At 45.8% G+C, this 20,738-nt stretch overlaps 1 protein-coding gene and 1 pseudogene across 1 annotated transcript; one reads left to right on the forward strand and one right to left on the reverse strand.

The window, feature by feature from the left end:
* Positions 1-2,366: 2,366 nt before the first annotated feature.
* On the reverse strand, positions 2,367-6,599 carry LOC118505723 (annotated as a pseudogene).
* Positions 6,600-18,186: 11,587 nt separating this feature from the next.
* On the forward strand, positions 18,187-19,498 carry LOC118505720 (GS homeobox 2-like). The gene has a single exon (XM_036041901.1). The coding sequence runs from the start codon at positions 18,341-18,343 to the stop codon at positions 19,340-19,342; it is 1,002 nt and encodes a 333-aa protein (XP_035897794.1). The 5' UTR covers positions 18,187-18,340; the 3' UTR covers positions 19,343-19,498.
* Positions 19,499-20,738: the final 1,240 nt, after the last annotated feature.

Here is a 20,738-nt window from a genome sequence, read left to right on the forward strand (position 1 = left end):
TCAACATCGATAATCGCTGCGAAAGGATCGATGCCTTGTGTGACTGTATTGTTGGGAGATGATTTAACTTTGATCGAGGATTTCAAGATACATTACATTATATTGGAAAGTGAGTTTTTATGAAGCCCTCTTAGAATTCCTGCGGGAACCTTTAAAACTGTAACTTGCAGCTTGTCTACATATTCGTCCACGAAGCCTGATATATGATATAGGAGAATCAATGTTTCAGGAGGTCCCATAGACTTCGATAGTCCCAGGACACGAAGAATTCGCTATTGATTGAATCTTGTCGGAGGTTATGACTGACGTTCATCGTCTTCTGCCACAGTAATACTTGATAAATTTTGGAAGTATTCTTAGATACCAGATTGGGTGGGTCCCATAGCCTCACCTTGACACACAAATTGCATATCTTTGGGCGCTCTATTTCGGAGGTTGAATGCGTTGCCGTAAAGTATGCAATACGCTTGGGATGGTAGGGACGAGCGAAACCAAGCAGTGTAAACACGGTGAGTTATTCGAATTGTGGCGAGGATTATAAAATTTTCCTTTAAACTAGAAATAATTCACGATGCGGTGTTTTAGTGCCCTTAATCAATACATAAACAGCTGGCGACTGTTCCATTTGCCTACTGTATCGCTCTGCACCCCGGCTGAAGTGATTAGGCAAAGGCGCGGATTACACGGTGCATCAAGCTCTAAGCTCTAATGTGAAAATTATAGAGTATTCGAACTTTTCTCTGTTCGTTCCTTGCTCTACACACACCCGCAATGCTGCATTTACGCTGATTGATTTTATGTTTGTGTTATCGCATCACCCATCCAAGCAACCGGCGTGTGTCGAAGGTACGAAAAAGGGTGGAGCGAACAAAACGCTAGGGATTATGTTGATCTTCTCATACAAAACAAGCGCGCGTTACTTTACACATCCCAGCAGGCGATCTCATTATTTCTACATCAATGCGCTCCGCTTTCGCTAGCCAACTGTTGTGGGTGTGCTTAGTTTTTCGTGTTCCCTTTCTGTGTTCGCTTGCAAGCAACAATAGACCAGTCCATGGCAAAGACGAGCAGTCTGGCAAAAAAAAAACCTTAATAGAAAGAACGCCACGAAAATCTTCCCAAGCAAGTAACCATCATCTGTTGATCGATTTTTTCGCCTGTTTATTGCCGCATTCCGCAGGGAAGGCTCTGTGTACTTTCAGCGGTCGTCCACCTTCAACCATCCACAATGGCCACCAGCGGAACCTGAACCCGCACATCAAGTTTTCCAACTCGCACTCCAACCTGCCGGAAGAAATATCGCTCATGTCGCTGGAAAAGGATCTTCGCAGCCTCGATGAGAACGTCAACCAGATCCATCAGAAGGGGGGCGGTGGCGGTCCAGCCGGTGGTGGGGGCGGTCCAGCCGTTGGTGGGTCACGGATCAAGCGGCGTAGCTTTACCAGCAAGTTTCTTTCCTTTTCCCGGCTGCTGCAGCGCAATCATCCTACTAAGCTTTAAGGAGAAACATTTCCGTTTCGTCGCGCGAGCGCGTGTGTCTGTGTACATAACTGCGACAGGTGATAAGATAGGAGAAGGAATGCTCTCTAGGTTACGTTTAGTCGTTTAAAGTTTAGCTGATGTAGTTTTAATGCGGTACGGTAAGGAACGAGTTGGTAGACGAACAAGAGAAACAGGCAGGGCCTGCTGAGATGTGAGGGATGTAAAGAGAGCCGCCAACTTCCTAACCCTGTTCTATGGCCTGTGTACTTGTTACCTTAGCAACGTATCATCAATGGCAGCTATGAGGAAAGGTGTCGATTTCTCCCAAAAATTGGCACCTGCAGTACTAATGTTAAGCAAAACGATTCGCGACGCGTCTGAAAGTCTATTGAACTGTTGCCGGTGTGCATTGTGAAGATCGTTATCACCCCACTTTCATCCATAGTATCTATTGCTGCTGGTGTGTGCCCGTGCGTGTGTTGTGTGTGTGTATATATACAAAAAAGGATAAATGCAGGGAATGTAAACAAAGAGTGTTAATATGAGTTTAATGTATAGAAGGAAAAAACAAGATGGTGAAAATAGTTCGTGTTTATCTGAATAGGCAGCAAGATGTAAACAAACAGAAACAAGCACACACACACACTTACACAAACATACAAAAAGGTTGTTGAACTGAATTCCGGTGGGGAAAAGGCGTTGTTGTACAATGTTTTCTGCGAACAAACACACTCACACACAAGCTGGTTGAAACGAAGAATTATACATATACATATACATATATATTTTTTAATCAAAATTAAACTACAATTACGATCCCCGTTTGTGTTGAATTATTTATAAATCGTATGAAAGATGGTCTTCGAAATTGGGTTTTAAATTGTTTATTGTTTAGCTCAACTTTAACCTAAGGCGCCATTCGGGCAATCGAGACCCCTCCAAATCGATCTGCCGTCTATCTTCTAGGCTGGTATTTAACATAAAAGTCTGATCAAGAAATCCGATATTTTACAAACACACACACACACACCCACTGTCCTTTACTCCGATTCCGAACCCGACACCGATTTACGCAGGATCGGTGAAGCTTGTCTGCTGCCCGAACCAGAACGGGACCGTGAACGTGATCGTGATCCGGACCGTGACCGGCGACTTCCCTGGCTTCCGCTGCGGCTACGACTACGGCTTCGGCTACGGCTGCCACCACTCTTTCGACTGCCCGCACTGTGGCTGCGGCTGCGCGAACGACTACCGGACCGGCTACGGCTACCCGAGCCCGAACGACTTCTCGACCTCGATCCTCGCGCACTTCCCGAGCGGCTACGCGATCGGCTACGACTGCGCGAACCACTTTTCGCACTTCCGGCACGACTTCCCGAACCGGACCGAGAGCGTGACCGCGATCCCGATCTTGACCGTGATCCCGACCCGGAACGTGAGCGCGACCTCGACCTACGCTGCGATCCACTCGAATCCTCATCATCCGACGCAATCCGGCGCTTGCGTTTCGTGGCCGGCGCACCCGACTCTCCTCCACCACCACCACCCGACTCATCGCCGCTCGCAATCTTCAACCGACTATCGTCACTATCCGACTCGCTCGTCGAAACGGTCGCCTTCGACAGGATGCGTCCCTTCTGCTTCTGCGACAGTCCCTCGTCCATCGCCTTCTGACGCTTCTTCTGTCCGCCCGAGCCAGCTGCCTTCTTCTTGCGCTTGCGCGATCCTTCCTCCTCGTCCTCGCTCTCCGAATCACCTCCACTCCCCCTGCGTGCCTTCTCCTTCCGCTTCCGACTGCCACCCGCTCCACCCTGCGATTTGCGCGGCTTCTTCTCGCCCTTTCGCTTCCGTTCCTTCGGTGGCACCGGCTCCTCCTCACCACCACTGCCACCCATCCCGACCTCACCCCGCTCGCATCCGAGTCGGAAAATGTAGTCCTTCCGGCCGCGGCCACCCTTCTTCTTCGCTTCCGGCGGTGCTTTCCGCGAAGAACAGTGCGTTCTTCGTCTTTTCCTTGTACTCCTGGCGCTTGAGCAGCATCTCCTCGTGCGCCTTCCGGCGCATCTCCTCCATCCGGCGCCGTTCGTCCGCCTGGCGCCGTTTGAACTCTTCCCGCTCGAGCTCCTGCTTCTGGCGCAACGATCGTTCCTCCTCGTCGATTTTACGCGCCCGCGACACATGGTACTGGGCTTGCTGCAGCAAATCCTGGCACTGGTTTCGCTTCCGTTTCCGCCAGCGCAATGTTGTACCGCGTCTTGTCCCCGTGCACGGACAGATAGTAAAGTACTTGTGGGCCAGCCCGAGTTCGTGCACCGCCTGCAGCACGACGCTCAGCACGGACTTCTCGTCACGCAGCACGTACGTCGCCAGCCGCTGCAGGACAAGCGCAATGTTGAACAGCAGCACCGTATCCTGCGGCGCAACCCGGCGCGCCTTCAGCAGCGTCATCTTTGCCTCCTTCAGCTTCCCGGCACGGAAGTAGGCCCGCGCCAGGTACTGCATCACCTCGACGTTGTTGTGGCGGTAGAATTTCTTCAAAACAGTTCTCGTACATCTGGATCGCGCTGATGTACTGCTTCTGCTCCACGTAGATGTGCGCGATGTTGATCCACACGTCGCAAAAGTCGGCCGTCGCTTCACGCACCTGCGCGAAGATGTCCCGCGCCTCGATGATGCAGCCCTTGTGCGCCAGCACGGCCCCGATCCCGTTCGCGGCCCAGATGTTCTTCGGATCGTTCCGCAGCACCTGCTTGTAGATGGCGAGCGCCTTCTCCTGGTGCTTCTTTTCCTTCTCCTTGTCGCGGTTCGGCTGGTGCAAGCTCTGCAGCCAAAAGTTACCCAGCGCAATCAGCGAGTAAGCGTCGCTCGAGGTGCCGGATTTTTCAGGATCGTTTCAAAGTTTTTCTGCCCAGGGTCCACTGCATTTGGCCAGATGGAGGTTTCCCAGCAGCGATCGTGTGTCCGGGTTTTCCATGTTGATCTTCAGGGCGTCTTTGAAGAAATCGGACGCGACGAAAATCAGTCCCTTGTCACGGGCCATGCAGCCGAGCCGCAGGTAGCAATCGATGTAGTTCGGGTGCTCCTTCAGGATGTCCTTGTACAGCTTGTCCGCCTTGTCGAACACGGCCATCGCTTCGTACAGGCGGGCCAGATTGTACGTCATCGAGACGGAGATGGAATCGTAGTATTGGGCGTCATGTTGCGCCTCAATCTTGGCCCGTTCGATCGCCTGCTCCAGCTTCGCCATTGCCTCGTCCAGGTTGCCCAGCCGGTAGTGCAGGGCCGCCACATTGTTCAGTATCTCGGGCGGTATGTCCGCGTTTACCTTTTCCGTCAGTATGCTTGTAGCCGTACCGGTACGCTTGCAGCGATCCGGGTAGGTCATTCTGTTCCAGGATCTGTGCCAGCTCGATCCACGCTTCCACATCGTCCGGGAACTGTTCCGTGACTTTCTTCAGATGGTTCTTCGCAATGTCGCGCTTCGATTGCGAGGAGGAGGTCGCGTACAGTGAACCAAGAATCTTCATCGTTTCGTAGTTGCCCGGTTGCGCTTTCAGCACCTTCTCGAAGCATTGTGCGGCCTGGGGGAAACATTTGACCCTTTAGCTTTCTTGTCATTTGAAACAAGGCAAGATTTCCCTTTTCTACTTACGTTTTTCCGAATCACCGCGATAGATGTACATCTGCCCGAGCCCGAAATGAGGCAGCACAAAGCTCACCGGCGCAAACTGTGTCGATTGATAGTAGTACTGGAACGCCTGATCGTAATCGCGCTGCACGTGGAACGCTCGTGCCAGCTGATAGCAGCTTTCCGCCCGCATCGCTTCATTTTCCGTGTTGTGAAACGCGTGCAGTGCCAAATGCTGCACCTTCTGGTAGTCCTTCTTGAAGAAGAAATGATTGGCCAGATGGTTCAGCACCATCGGATTGGTCGAATCGATCGTGTACGCCTTCGACAGCATCTGTACACCCATCCGGTTCGATTCGGGCTCGTGAAGGTTCAGCTTCAGTATGGCCAACCCTACCAGCGCCCCAACACACTGCGGCTCGAGATCGAGCGCCCGCTGAAACGCTAGCTTGGCCTTTTCCGGATTGCTTAGCTTCAGAAAGCAATGCCCCATACCGAGCCGTACCGCGGCGGGACAGTTCGGGTTCGTGCGGAGCGCCTTCTTGTAGAACGCAAGCGCTCCCCGATAATCCTTCTTGTTGAACGCAATGCAGGCCTTACCGAGCAGCGACGGAATGTTGGACGGCGATTGGTTCAGCACGAAATTGAACTGTGCATCGGCCTGATCCATCTTATCGCCTTCCAGCAGACAGAAGTACGCACGCCCGAGCAGATGGTTCTGATCGTACATGATGATCTTGTCCGCCGTCGTGTACAGGTGGGTCGCTTTCGTGAACAGATCACGCTTTTTATCCTTCGACTTTTCACGGTTCGCTTCCTGTACGTAGTACGCGGCCAACATGTCGTACGCACGCATCTGATCCTTCTCAAAGTCACGGTAGTGGATGTTGGCGTCCACACGGGACGCCTCGAGAATCTTGATGAAGTCATCCGTTTTCTTCTGCTTGTAGTACGCCAACTGTGGAAGGCGGGGAGTAAATCATTAGCTTGCTGAATCGAAGCGTATACGAGCAGCATCGGTTCTCTACCTACCGCAACTGTAACCCACGTATTGAGGTGCGACCGTTCCTGGCGCAAGATGCCAAGCACTTCCTCGCCCTCCGGAAGCTGTTCCGGATCGAGCTCTATCACCTACGGAAAGTGCCGGATCGAAAGTAAAGCATTTAAAACCGGTTCCTTGCAGACGAACATCCCTATCATTACCTCGTCCGTATCCCGCAGCGGGATTTCGATCGGTGCAGCCATGTTTGTCGCCGGCCTTCACCGAGGACTGCGTAATAAACACACGCTCACTGCACTCCCGGAACGATTCCACCGAACGTTATCCTAAGCGAAAACGATGCACAAAGTAGTGCTTACGAACTTAAGCTAAAATTCCGAACCTTTTCCGAATGTTTTAGCACTGTAAACTTTTGATAAAAATTGCACCAAAACCACAAACAACGCGACCAAACGACGGTGTGAAAAGACAGTTCGCGTGCGTATGTGTGCGCGTGTTTTGACTGTTTGCCTCGCGGGATGTCAAGCACGTTTATGTCACTCAGTTTATTACTGCACGTTCTCTGTTCGGATATTTCGAACAGCGCTATCTGTGTGTGAAAAGATGAATCTTTAAGCTCCTCCCAATTTGTTTATTTGCTATTCTCCATGTCTAAAAATCGACAAACGGAATTAATTCTATTTTCTTATTGTTAAGATATAAATATTATATGTTTACTGCAGCTGATCATCTGTCTGAAATGCTTTATCGCTTGAAGAGACTTTGCTTAAAAGACTTATGTAAAGCTAGTTTTGATTAATGGATACTAGAAAAATTTTAAGTAAACATTAAATTATCCAACCCAAAAAGGACATTCAGAATTCTAGCTCTCACTACAAGAGTTACTTTAATGTTTCCTGGTTTAATACGTCATTGTGCCTCTCGCACGATTCCATTCTGTTAATAAATAATTGTTTCGCGTTTATCTATCCTCTCTAGCTGGCAGAACCCGTCACAAGCGTGCAACACACCACACTACCGCTTCCACAGCTGCATCGATTAGATAGCCGTAACGAATCAAGAAAACTCGACAGTTTTCCCCTTCACAAAGCTCACAGCACAGCACCCGGTGCTAAGTACTTTTTATTTGGCGTTAAATTTCCAAATCAATAGCATTAAAGCAAATAATGATGAGTGTGTTCGTGTGCAACAATAAACCATCTTCCCGTTCTTCCTTGTGCGCTCTTTTGCGCAATTCCAGGGCGGCAACAAAGCGATCCGGAGGATTGCGCAGGATGCTGTTTAGAAAATGCGCGATGTCCTTCCACACCGTATGCCCTTTTTGTTGCGTGTCCTTGCAGGGACGGATTGCGCAGGACACGGCGGAGTGTCATAGGTAGCCTGCGGCCAAAGCAGGCTTTCCATGCTTTTCATTGAAAAAGCGACGACGAAAAATGGCAACCAAAGCGATCACTTTGTACAGTTTTCGCACCGAAAGAAACTCATTTCAATGGGCGTACAATGCTTCGAGTGTCTTGTGCCGTGACCATGCCAAACTTGTGCTAAATCCTTAGCATCAGGTTTGGCGTCTTTTTTTTTTTTGTTGGTTGCTTCACTCTCTTTCTTCTGTTCGAGTGGCTCACGCAGTCACGCTTGTGCCATTGTGTTTGTGGATTGTTGTCCACCTTTCCTGAACGGTAAGAAGCAAACTCGGTGACTGGCAGCAATTATGTCAAATTAGAAACACAAAAACGGCAGGCACTGTTGGGCAGGAATGAAAGGAAAACGATTAAAGCCAATTATAAACCCCGAGAGGACGAGAGTCGAGATTGTCGGTGGAAGTTTGGTTTTTTTTTTCTATTCGCATCCCAAGAACCATTGCTTCAGTGCGATAAAAGTCATCCTACACAAATCATCCGACATAGCGCAACAATTGTACACGTTCTGTGCGATCTCGTGCGCGGTACGCGTTCGGGGCTTCGATAAAGATCCTGTGCCACATGCAAGCCAGGTGCAACTGGTTGGTTGAAGTGAAAGGACAAAAAAAAACATGCGCTGAATGTGTCTTTCCATGCAGTACAATCCATTTTGGGCAATTTTATTGATAAACCTTCGCTGCCCCCTCACCGTTCCGAATTGGACCCTTCCATCAAAGGCATACAGTGACAAAGAACATATCGCATCCATCCTTCTGAAGGTCGCCCGCTAACCAGCCGATCCTTTGGGACCACTGTTCGAGCTTGTGTTGAATATGTGTAAACAAATGTTATTTCATTGAGGCACAATTAGCCTTTAAGCATCCAAGGTAAGGGTAGGTTTGGGTGGACATGAAAGAAAAAAGAGGCAGCAAAGGTATCGGATTTTAATCGAACGACCTAAGAAATGATTTGTTTGCGATCGTGTAGCGGCCGATTAAAACTCTAAATAGGTAAACATTTCGAACTAAATATTGGGCAAAAAATTCATTTGATAAATTATGATTAAAAGACTTACTCTGAAGAGTTGGCAACCCACCAAAGATCTAAACTTTCCGGATCTCCCGGCACTGGGTAATTTATCAAAAAAAAATCGAAAAAATACTATATATTGCATACATTTAGGCGTTACTATAAATAGAGCCCAAAGGAGTCAAATTAAAATGCTAATGGCTTTTTGTGTTATTTATAATAACCGAATTTCAGCATAATGTATAACGCTTCTTAACATATTCATTTAATTTATTAAGTTATATCGCCTGACTATTCTTGAGTCAATAAAAAAAACAACAGGAATTATTATCTATTATTTTTAATAACGATTCTTTCAAACTTCTAACTAAGACAGCGCTTTATTTAGGACTCTTTATCACAGCCAAACCAATTATAACTAATAATACTTCCTGTAAAAATAAAAAATAAAGTAAATCAATAATTGACCGTTTACCATTTTTTCTTGACTATAGATTCATATCCTTGGCAATACGGCATCGGACCGTAATACTCAATAAATAAAATAGATTCATATCCTCCATTGAAAAAAAAAATCAATAAATATAGAGTATCATTTTTGTTAATTTAATTGTATATCTTCATGTTCTATGCTTTTTAAAAACATTATTTCAGCATGGAGTGTATTATTTCAATTAATGAGGATTGAGTAGAAAGTTTCTTTTTTTAGTTATACTGCCGTTTCTCGGGTTAACGAAGCGGTTTACTAATTGCCTACATTTAGGCTCCAATTGACTGCAGCTAATAAGCTAAAGGCCTAAATGTTGATCCAAATCGAGGTATTTTTATTTAAATTTTGCTCTGCCTCTCTTTAAACGATAATCAGTACAACAGAAGTCCTTCCTCAACACTGCTTAAATTAATCTTGAAAGCCGTGACAGCGCTCAAGGAAGCTAATTAAATGTCACCTATGCTCATTCCAATCCTTACATGGGTGGGAAAAATTACCCTTTAAGAAAATCCCACTAAACCCAACATTGACCGCTCGAGTTGACATTGATACGGTGCTTGAGAAACAAATGGCACCGCGTAAGAAAAACTGCGGTACCGAAAGGATCCGTACGGCAGCAACAGGCTGTTGCATGCAAAGCATCCCTGCTACTCATACACCGGCACTTCAAGCGGACCATTGAGTGTGTGTACGGTCGCGGGGTGACATTCGGTTGAAGAGCCACAAACTCGAAACACCGCATTTCCCACACAAATCAGGCGACAGTTTTGTACGAACGAACATGCAAAGTCGCTCCCCTTGTTTTGATCCGTCCGTTCGCTTTGTTGATGGGCATTATTAGTCAATATTAGCAGGAATCGACCCGGTGTACAACGCCACTGGTGAAGTGGCTGGATTTCACCCAGCTCAGGTCGAGACCGAGACTCCTGAAACGTGATACACGCGGGGCTGACGAGAGTCAACTCGATGTCAAACAGTACGCAAAGCATTGTGGTCAATGTTTTTTTTTCAGTGCCGATATTGATGGCTTGGTCGCTTCTCATATCCCAACTCCCATGCTCCGATTGAAAGTAATCCGTTAAACAGCCTTGCTGTGCGCGTTGCCTAGCAACCACAGCCGGGACCACCGTGTCTGACGAAACTGCGCGCCCAAAGCTCTATTATTAATGTACTTTAATCCAATAATTATGGTAGCGCTGTTTGGGAAGAATTTTGGGATACAAATCCCCCGTACCCCGTGCGTTTCACGCGACCCTTCACACGGACAATGCAGTGTTTTCGTGGTCTTCATGTTCAATTCTAGCGAGTTTTGCTCAGTTATATTTTAACAATTTTCCTACATATTACCATTCTCCTTTAAGGCCCAACTTAAAGCGTCAAACCCTCTATCTGCTACTCGTCCGCACGACGTGTTCCTCCAAATGAACTGTTTACTTACTGACAATGTATCCTTATGGCCGTCCTTATTATATCCCTCCCGGCAACATTGTTATCAACATGCATTCATTTCCTCGTCAGCGCTTGCAGTCAAGCGACGCATGCAGACAAATATTTACCAAACAAAACCTCAACCAACCGACCCTCACCCGTTTTCGGTCCAGAACGATCGATAGGAAAATGTCTTCGGTGTTTGGGGTTGAACGACGGCACACCGGCAATCAGCAGCAAAGTAGACGGAGTGGAAAATCTGTTTAATTGAAAACCTATGGAAAAGCGGGCAAGCGTTCATTATCGTTCGTGTTTCGACCCGGTCGCGATGGGCGGTTGGATGATTCGCTACCGAAATTCTAGCAACAACAACTATCTATTATCATCATCATCTCATCTTCGTTGCTGGGCGCGTGTCCTTCTCTGTCTCTCTTTGTGCTACTTGGGCAAAATGGCCTGGGAGCTCATAGGCAGCCATTGTAAATTTAGCTGGGTTTGATCTTGTTGGATAAAATTTGTTCAAAAAGATAAAACCATTTAAAAAAACGCATGTGAATATTACTTAAAAACTTATGCTTCCGTAAAAGAAGCCTAAGATTTCAGTCGCGATTTAAAATTGCACTTATCACTTGGCATATAAAAAAGAGATGGTGATACAATTCACCATATGATGGTGGTCAACTATTGTTTTATATCACTTGGAATATAAAAAAGAGATGGTGGTCGACAATTGCTAACAAAACTTGGGGCTTGATTTTATGAAAACAATTTGATTATAAATAACATATTTGGTGCTAGTGGGGAGGTCCGGTGGCCAAGGCTATAACGGCGCTGGTATTCACGCGGCAGGAACGGGGTTTAAATCCCAGCCCGACCGCCTGGCCGAACGCAGTACTGGTATACTTGTTACGCGTCAAATTCAAGTCACAGAAAGCCAGAAATGGCAGGCCGAGACCTATCGAGGTTGTGTAGTGCCAAGGAAGCTAAACGAAGCGTGGGAGTGTATGAAAACAGCTCATAATAGATCATTTCTTTCTAGTCCCACCACATGCCCAGTCATAGTTATGCTATCGAAACGCACTTCAACTATCTTCACATACATGGTTTAGGACAGATTTAACATCTTCGATCTTAAGCTTTTCATATAATCAAATTGGTACTTGATTATCTGAAAGCAGCTCATAGTAAACAATATCTATCCAGTCCCACCAAATGCTCAGTTATAGTTAAGCTGCCGAAACGCTCTTTAACTATCTTCACCTACATGCTTCTCCACTCTTTCAAGCAATAAGAATCTTTAGCTTTAGACCGATTCTAGGACTATTTGCTTAGTATTGGAACACAATCTTCAATATATATTTTTTGAATAAAATAACTCAGGGTTATGTCTCTTATTTTTAAATACTACATGTCGTACCAAATGTCCTTTAGGTTTAGGATTAAAGATATATGCCATACCGTCTGGTCGTACTTATTGAATAAAATAGGATTAATGATATAGTTTCTTCTTCGTTCAACTAATGTAGAGTCAAAATAATCTAATCTTTCTTATGAAAACCATAACTATTATACGAAATAAAATATTCAGCTTCTCACTAAACTTTTATAGCTCTATTAATTTTTTTTTATTCTTAAAGAACGGCCTGGCCGTATTGCTGGCTCTATTAAAATGATCAGAAGTGGAAATTTAAACTCGTCAAACGTGTTTTACAGCAACCCAAGGGACACGCTCACCACCAGACATATGTCATGCACATTCGCCGCCCATCTTGTACTAAATTAAAAACTACTTCAAACACACACACAGACACACCGCGTTAGATGCGCTCGCTCCCGACAAGACACGGAATAATTTATCCCCATGAAAATTAACTTCCAAACCACCATTTTGGCGGCATCCGGCATAGCTGGTTCACCGGTGCACTGTTCCCATCAACCACAGCGGACCGGCGATGAGTCCATTAATTGAAAGTAAGATGGCTAATGCGAACCGGCTCTCGACGACCGAGACCCTTCGTTCGCGCGCTATCGCACGCTGTCTGTCGCTGCCAGTTTCTCCACTGAATTTGAATATTAACCGCAAAGAAGTACCGGAGTGGCGTTTCGCCGCTACTCAACCGTTCGAAGGGCGCCAGCCAAATAGGAGGGTCGCAGCGAATGATTAAGAGCAGATTCTTGTCACTCGTCACCTTGCCTGTGCATGCAATTACATTTTATGAACCTATCAATTTCTGCTGAATAACGACGCGAACGGCGGGCTAACAATTGCGCCTCGGCCCAGGACGAACAGGATGATAGAGTAGCCATCTTTGGTGAAGATGGCTGCACAACGTTTCCCCTTTTTTATAGCACATCACGGTCGTCGTTCACGGTCCTTCCCTGGGCGACATGACCGCACTTCATACGACACGAGGGATTGGTTCGACGGCGTCGTTCGCCAGTTCCTCGAACATATGCGCCATCGGTTTCATCACCCTTGCCGGTTGCTTTTAATTTGAAAAGTATCCTAGAAATATTATCTCCCTTCTCTGTCACCGGCGTGCCGGGATGCTCGGCGGACGGAACTCGGGCAGCAGCAGTCATCAGAGAGCTTACAGCTTCGTGTCGAATCGACGTTCCCTGATCGCCCTGACCATGGTGTGCAAATATCAATTCTATAAAGTACCACGGTAGGACGGCAGGCACATTATGATGATAACTTCCACCGCGCGCAGTTTAGCAAGGGGAAACTGTTTTCCTATTGTTGCAGAATAATAAATAAATTATCTAATACAATCCGTGGAAATGGGAATGTATGTTTTTTCCCTTGTGTGTGTGTTCCTCTTTCTCCTTCCTGGATATTGGCGTGTCCCATAGAGGTTTTTTTTTAGAAACACTCGACAGGGGAAGCACCGGAAAGCCTCCGGAACATTTATTGAAGTACCCGAGTATGTTCGAAAGCCATTGAAAACCTTCGAGTGGCGTTGGCAGGCAGCAATAAAAACACGCACCCAGTAGCCGTTCACACATACGGCAGAGGGAAGCAAAGTCTTTTTTCTCTCTCTCTTCACTCTTCATATTAAACAGTGTGATTGACAAATCACCCAAAACTTTACAAATTAACCCTAATTTGTTAATGCGAGGTCTGTGCTAAACGCTACAATTGATTAAATCACATTAAACGGTTATGTTTACCTGATCGATCATTCTCGCTGTTTTGTCCTCTAGGCGATCGATGAGGTTTGTTGGGACGGTGTGTGAAAGCAATGGAATGTATTCTTATGCAAAACGGCTATCGATAACACATTAACAACAGATCAAAAGAACAACAGTTAACAGTTAACAAAAGATTGATTTTTGGTTCTGATGCCTAGGATTTGAACCTCAACTGTCAAAATTGTGATTCGAACGTTTAGTATACATTTAGCTACAAAGTGAACAATAATAAAATTTTCAAGACAAAAACAACCTTAAAAAGACTAAAGGGCGCTCATTAGCTTTACAGATCACAAGCAGTGGCGCCCAGGGCTCTGTCGACTCTGTCTCGCATAAAAATCCACGTCTTAGTAGGCTTGTATAAGTTTTCTCATATAAAGGGAACCATTCGCCATAAAGCCGTGTCTATCGAAGATGAAAGGACTTATAACTTAATGTGCACATTTTTGGCCTCATTTATTCGGCCAAGGATCTTGATCCACCGCTGATCATAGGTAGTTAAGTCACAAGTCAATTTTTTTTATTCATAAAGAACGGCCTGGCAGTATTGCTCACAAGTCAATTTTATTATTAACGCAAAGCGGTTCTCTCTTGCTATAAGAGAACAATCTCCTTCTCCATTGTTACGCTCTTCTTCTTCATTTGAGTTCCCGAGACATTGAAAACTTTCTTCTGAGGTTCTATTCAAACTTTAATAACAGTGTATATATAACAATGCTTTTATTGTTCAGCAACTCTCATCATTTACTACGCTCATCACTTGACGTTACTATAAAGCCGATGCTACGATGCTATAAAGGTATATTAGTATCTACGTCAACGAAAAAGAAAGGGTTTTTTGGATGATTTCTGACCAATTTCTTCTTCTTATTTGGCATTACAACGTCGGCTTGTCATTTCTAGCTTTCTTGGGTTAATTTTACCCGTAGCTGGATAGTCAGCCGGGGAGGCGGTCTGGATGGGATTTGAGCCCCTGTCCTGCCGTGTGAAGATCGGCGTCCATTTATTTTATGAATTATAATTTTGTAATTTACTTAATTTTGAAATAATAAAATTATAATAAAATGCCATAGGTCTAAACATGTAGGTACATTTCTTTTTATATCTATCTAATACAGCAAATAGTTTGTTGCAACATCTATTACACCGAAGCCGTAAGTCTTAAGATCTTAAGCGTCTGAAAAAATGTTCAATGAAGATACTGTAATTTATGACCTCCTTACGTTTATCACTTCATTTTGCTTAAATCATTCATGTTATTACAATCAGAGCCATATAAAATCCGCTCCAATTTTACGACCATCCATAACCGTCCCGCGTACAGGAAGCACCAGGATCATAAAACCATCTTCTAAGAAAATATCTCACTTCTAAACTTTATACTTCTCCAAGCGCAAGTCAGTCGTTAAATGATTCCCTGTAAAATTTACAACTGTTTGATTTGCGCCTCGATCGTACGCATTATTAGACAATCTTCAAACGCTTCACTTTATTGCCTCGATCCTTAACGATTCGTCACCATAATTGTAACATTGTCCACTCGACCAGACAAGCCCAACAGTGTGGTCTTTCTTCGCTCACTCACAAGGAATGGGCTACTTACACGAACGAGCCCATTTTCGGCAGAAGCCTATGACATAATGGCACCAGAACAGGGGCACGGACTCCCGGACTGGAATGTGCATAAAATTGTTACCTTTTTCTGCTGCTCTAGCATTTGCAACCTTTTTGTGTCCCTCTTGCGCATACATAGCGCTTCCCTTGTGCCTTTTTCCCCCTTTTGTCCACCACCGTTCCGTTGTCGTACGACGAAATCGCCGATGATCTCGATAGCGAAAAGGGAGCAACACGGTGCAACTAGCCAAAAATTGCATTCAATCAATTGTGCTACAAGTTACGGGCAGAGGAATCAAAGGAAAAAAGGCGATACACGAGAACGAATGCAATTTCAAGCATGTACACTCGAAAAAAAAGGCGTCTAGGACGAAGAGAGGAATAAAAAAAAGAACTCAACCGCCGTCGATGGATCTTCACCACCGTCTTAAGACACGGCATTTTCGCTACATTTTGTCGGATAGGATAGAGCGAAGAGGCAAAAGAAAAACAAGAAGGAACAGGGCGTTGCGGGGCAATTTATCACGCTGCTGGAGTGAGTGCTTGTTTAAATGTTTTGTGGGATTTGACAACGCTTTCGAAAAGTGCATCCCATTCATTCCACTTCATTCATGCGTTTCGGACGGAGGACAATGCACCAACACTGAAGCTGCCCGGTTTCTTCTTGTGCTCTTGTTCTTTTTTTTCCAGTTCTGCAAGGGCGAGAAGATCCTATCTAGGAATCAATAAAAATAATTGATTGATAAGTGTTCAGCAAGCAGGACCGCTCGCTGTGAGCCACTGTGTGTGTGTGTGTGTGTGCTGAAGATCCACTCGAGTCGATCACCTTAAGATTGTGGTTGATGTGTTGTGCCATTTTCACTCACCAGTATTCCACCGAATCAATATGATTTTAGTATAAATTATTAGTTAAAAAAACGATTAATCTTATGCGCAGCTCTTGTACGTCCATTTGTGACACAATAACGGTTGACAATCCTTTCGCTTCGGTCGGGTCCGGATTTGATCTTCCGCCCGCCGACTGCTTGTCGGCAAGGTGAAAGGATCCTCTACAGATTTAACTCACCCAGAAATGATTTGTAAACTGCTCGAGCAAAAGAAAGCATTCGAACAAACGGAAAACAAAAAAAAAACGTCCACGAAAGTCGGTTTGCGTCGGTAGGCTTTCACAGAGCGGGCTGTGTGTCCTGAAGTGGCTCTTACCACTTGAAGCGAGGACCGGGACTGATTTGAAGCAATTTTGCCGTCGTGACTCGAGTCGCGATAAAGATCAACTGTTTCGTTGTGATCACTGTGATCGAAGCACGGTGTCTCTTCCCACGCAAATTTAGTCCTTTCTGTTGAGTTGAGAGAAGTTGCGAGAGTTGAGTTCCCACTTTGCTATAACATTAAAATAAAGGAATAAATTTATAGGAGACTTTCAAACAGTGTATAGTAGAGCAATTTTAACGCTTTTAGTTCTACACAAAAACCCAATAGATGATAGCGATCATTCTCATTTTCCATCAACAGTAAACAACTCTTTCATAGCAGATAAGCCTCCCGCTAAACAATCAACTGACGATAATCCGCCGCGTTCGATTCATTTGGCTTCTGCTTTCAACACATCCACAACAACAACAAAAAACCGACGCCATTCGCATCCATTCTACCATAACTGCAATGTTTTCTTATAGATCGTACAGCTCATCTCGCTTCAATCATCAATGCATCTTTCCGTTTCGGTGCAAATGGCACAGTAAACGAAAGGATTATTTTTGCCATTGTGTAGAACAGCTTCGTTGTTCTGTGATACCAATTTGCAAAAAAGAAGAAAGGATATGTGGATTCTTTTCAATCCTTTCACCGCTGGGATTGGTAGCCGTGCCGCATTGTAAATGGGAAAACAAGCCGCCAGATTTAGGTTTTGATGCTGTTGTTGCTATTATGATCGTCTAACAAGTCGGGCGTAAACCGGAATGACTCGTCGTTATTTTATGTGGAAGGATGAGCTGATTTACTAAAATAACTTATCTATTGTCAGGAGAAAAGATTAAATTTATTTTAATTTGAATAACTCGTAAATGAAAATTATTTCGAGAGGAAAAAAACATCGAATTTATGCGAAAAATAATGATCACCTTATAAGCATCAGACATAAGCCAAACCGAACATTTAACTTTAATAATTTTCATTGAATTGAGCTAATTGCATCAAATGGATTTAACTCAACTTTAAATTCTTATCGACATACGCACAAAGACGTTGTTTTGATTCGTGCCCTTTTGTCACCGATCTTCCCAGTACCCTAGACAGTCGCAAGACACGAGTCATCAATTGCTGCCCAACTCCATCTCCGTCTGGAAAGGCACTCCACACAAAAACCGTCCCAGACACACTGGCGGCTGCAAGTTGTGACGCGCCGAAAAGTCTACCGAAGTCGTCGAAAATGCATTCTTCCAGGCAATAGGCAACAAGCCTTTGTGCTGAGCCTTCCCTTTCGGTTGCCGCTACACTCTTGCCCTACAAACCTTGAGTCCTTCAACCGTAGGGCGGAGTTTGGCTGAAGGTGAAGTGTGCAGATCAGAAGATCCCTCACTACCTTTGCCTCAACATTTTTATAGCACAATTCTCCTAGCCCAATGAATCGCTAATGGAAGGACACAGGCGGCAACCGCTGGCAAGGGAAGGGAGCGGCTGTGACCATCTGTTAAGGTAGGTGACGAATTGGCGTTGTATTGAGACAGGGGATGATGCCCTATCGTCCCTTTGCTACCGGGATGCTACAAACTCCCTTCAGGTTTTCCGCAGGTATCGATTGCCCGCACCGCTCGACCAATGGCAGCTTCCGATTCGAGCGGGGGGTTTCGAACGAAGAAGGGGAAAAAGGACTTGCCGAGGGTTGCGCTGAAGGCCAACTATAAATACCCTTCCCACCATGGGATCTTCACTTCAGTCGAAGATTTGAGCTAACGAGGTGAAGTTCTTACTGTATCAGACATCCCGAATATCTCGTGCCGGATTGAACAGTTTCTGTGATCCTTCCAAAACCCATCAGTGCCTCTCAGTGTGTCTCGCGGTGTGAACTGTCAGCCAAGATGTCGCGATCGTTTCTAGTGGACTCGTTGATCAGTGATAAGCCAGCGCCAGTGGTGAAGAAAAGTTTCCCCTATGCGGGACCCTTCACACAACTCCCAGTGACTCCGCCGGGTGCCACACTGCCCTACTCGGCTTGCTACGTTGGGAGCTATCTGTTCTCGCTCGGATTACAACAGCAGCAGCAGCAGCAACAACAGCAACACATGCTCCAACATCATCCCCAGCACAGCCTGTTCCCACCCTCGACCGCATTGCCACACACACCCACCAACCAGCCCATAGTTCCGTTCTGGCAATCGGACGCCAAACTCGAGCTGTCTCCGAAGCTCTACCAACCGACGGATGTCTCACCGCCGAAGCTATCCCCCAAGGAGGACTACTACCGCAAACTGTACCGCTGCGAAAAGACTCCGGAGCGATACGCCCCGTACACAGTCACCGGACGTCCCGCCACCGAACCTCAACCATCGTGTGCCAGTGTATCGGCTGCAGCTCCCACCATTCCTTCGGGGAGTCCTTCGCCAACGCGCTCCAGCGATCTCTCCCAAACGTACACCATCGATGACGAGCTGTCCAGCAAGCGAATCCGTACGGCCTTCACCAGCACCCAGCTACTCGAGCTGGAGCGTGAGTTTGCCGGCAACATGTACCTTACCCGTCTGCGACGCATCGAGATCGCCACGCGGCTTCGACTGTCCGAGAAGCAGGTCAAGATTTGGTTCCAGAACCGTCGCGTTAAGCGCAAGAAGGGTGATGCTCCGTTTGGGGCCGAACTTGGTGCAGTAGCGTCCACATCGGGAGGTCGTCATTCGCCGAAGGAACACCAGCACGGTCAGCACTGCTGTTGCCGCGGTACACACTGTGGCGGAGGTTCCGATTCGGAGGATCTACTCCTGCGCGCGTCGGAAGAACGGACCACGGGTTCTCCCGTCGGCAGTCAGCAGCAGCAGCAGCAGCAGCAGGAGAAAGCGTGGGACTTTAGCAAAGCCTATCAGCATTAGGCAGCCGCTTAAGCTGTTTTCTAAGCCACAACCCAGTGAAGATTCTGTACATAGAAGCCGTAGTTCGTTGTACATAACAAACGTTAGAGAGAGAGAGAGGGAGAGAAATGAAGTGAATTTATAAGATACGTTGCGATACGAGTTTAGATATTTTTAATAAACGCATATTATACGAAAACAATCAAGCTTTACGGGTTATTTAAGAGTATTGGTAAAACATGCAAAACATTTCAATATCACATCTACCTTTGATAGCATTATAAAGAGGATACTTCCATATTAACATCAACTTGCTTAGCTTGAACCTGTCCTTATCGAAAGAGCAAGTTTCTTATCGATAAGCCCTCTTTTGCAAGGTTTAAAGTCAGGCTACATGATGCGAGATTCCAAAAAGATTTCGCTTAGAAGGGGGGGATTGGCGAAATTTTTACGTCAAAAACATTTCGGTTCATCTACCCGCGTGTTTTAGAGCACTTCATGCTATCTCTCTCTGCAACCGAAAACTACCATGGCAACGCATAGAATGTGACCGAGAGGGCACTAGAGAGAAACGAAATCTTTCCGAGATTTCAGCTCAAGGAGGCGAAATCTTTTTGACGGATAGATTTCGCATAACCCCCCCCCCCCCTCCCCCTTTTTAGCGAAATATTTTTGGCATCTCGCATCATGTGCCTAGCTTTTAAGCCTGCTATCACACATAACTCAAGATTGATCTGTGATCTGTATAGAGATATAATTCTTTGCCTATTTTCGCTGTTGCAGCTATTGAACATCTGAAGGACTCTCATGTCTATAGAGGTATACAGATCTAGGTGAAATATGAATTACCGCCAGTTAAATATAATATAATATAATATCAATATCCTGCAATGCTATCCCAGAGGTTCTTTCAGAACTTCAGCAGGGCAAGTTGACGGGCAAGAAGGATTCTACGATGTGGTCAATAATTTAGTGAATCGTAAAGTACTCGGTCTCCTGTATAATCGACTCCATTCTTCACTAGCTATAGCTGGACAAGGTCTTAAGATCTCTCAACTTATGTTTTGAGCCGTTCGCCGGACTTCCGGTCAAAATAAGACCATCAATTGAGTGGACAGCAAACTTTCATAACTTCAGTTATAGCGGGCAACCCTAATTTGAACGTAAATTCATATCGTACTATAAAAATAGCGCATCTAAGGTGGAAGATTGTGAGAAGATCTTTTTCTTCTTGTCCGAACGACCTCGTAGGTCATTGCTTGCCATTTCTGGCGTACTAGACTAATTGATACAGCACAGTAATGGTGGAACGACCCAGATGAGATTTGAATCGCGATCCTGCCGTGTGAAGACCGGCGTCGCTATCGCATCTACCACCGGGCCGCACCATTTAAAAGATCATATTGACGATTAAATC

The sequence above is a fragment of the Anopheles stephensi genome, chromosome 2 (assembly GCF_013141755.1).
Source record: "Anopheles stephensi strain Indian chromosome 2, UCI_ANSTEP_V1.0, whole genome shotgun sequence".
NCBI classification, from domain to species: domain Eukaryota; kingdom Metazoa; phylum Arthropoda; class Insecta; order Diptera; family Culicidae; genus Anopheles; species Anopheles stephensi.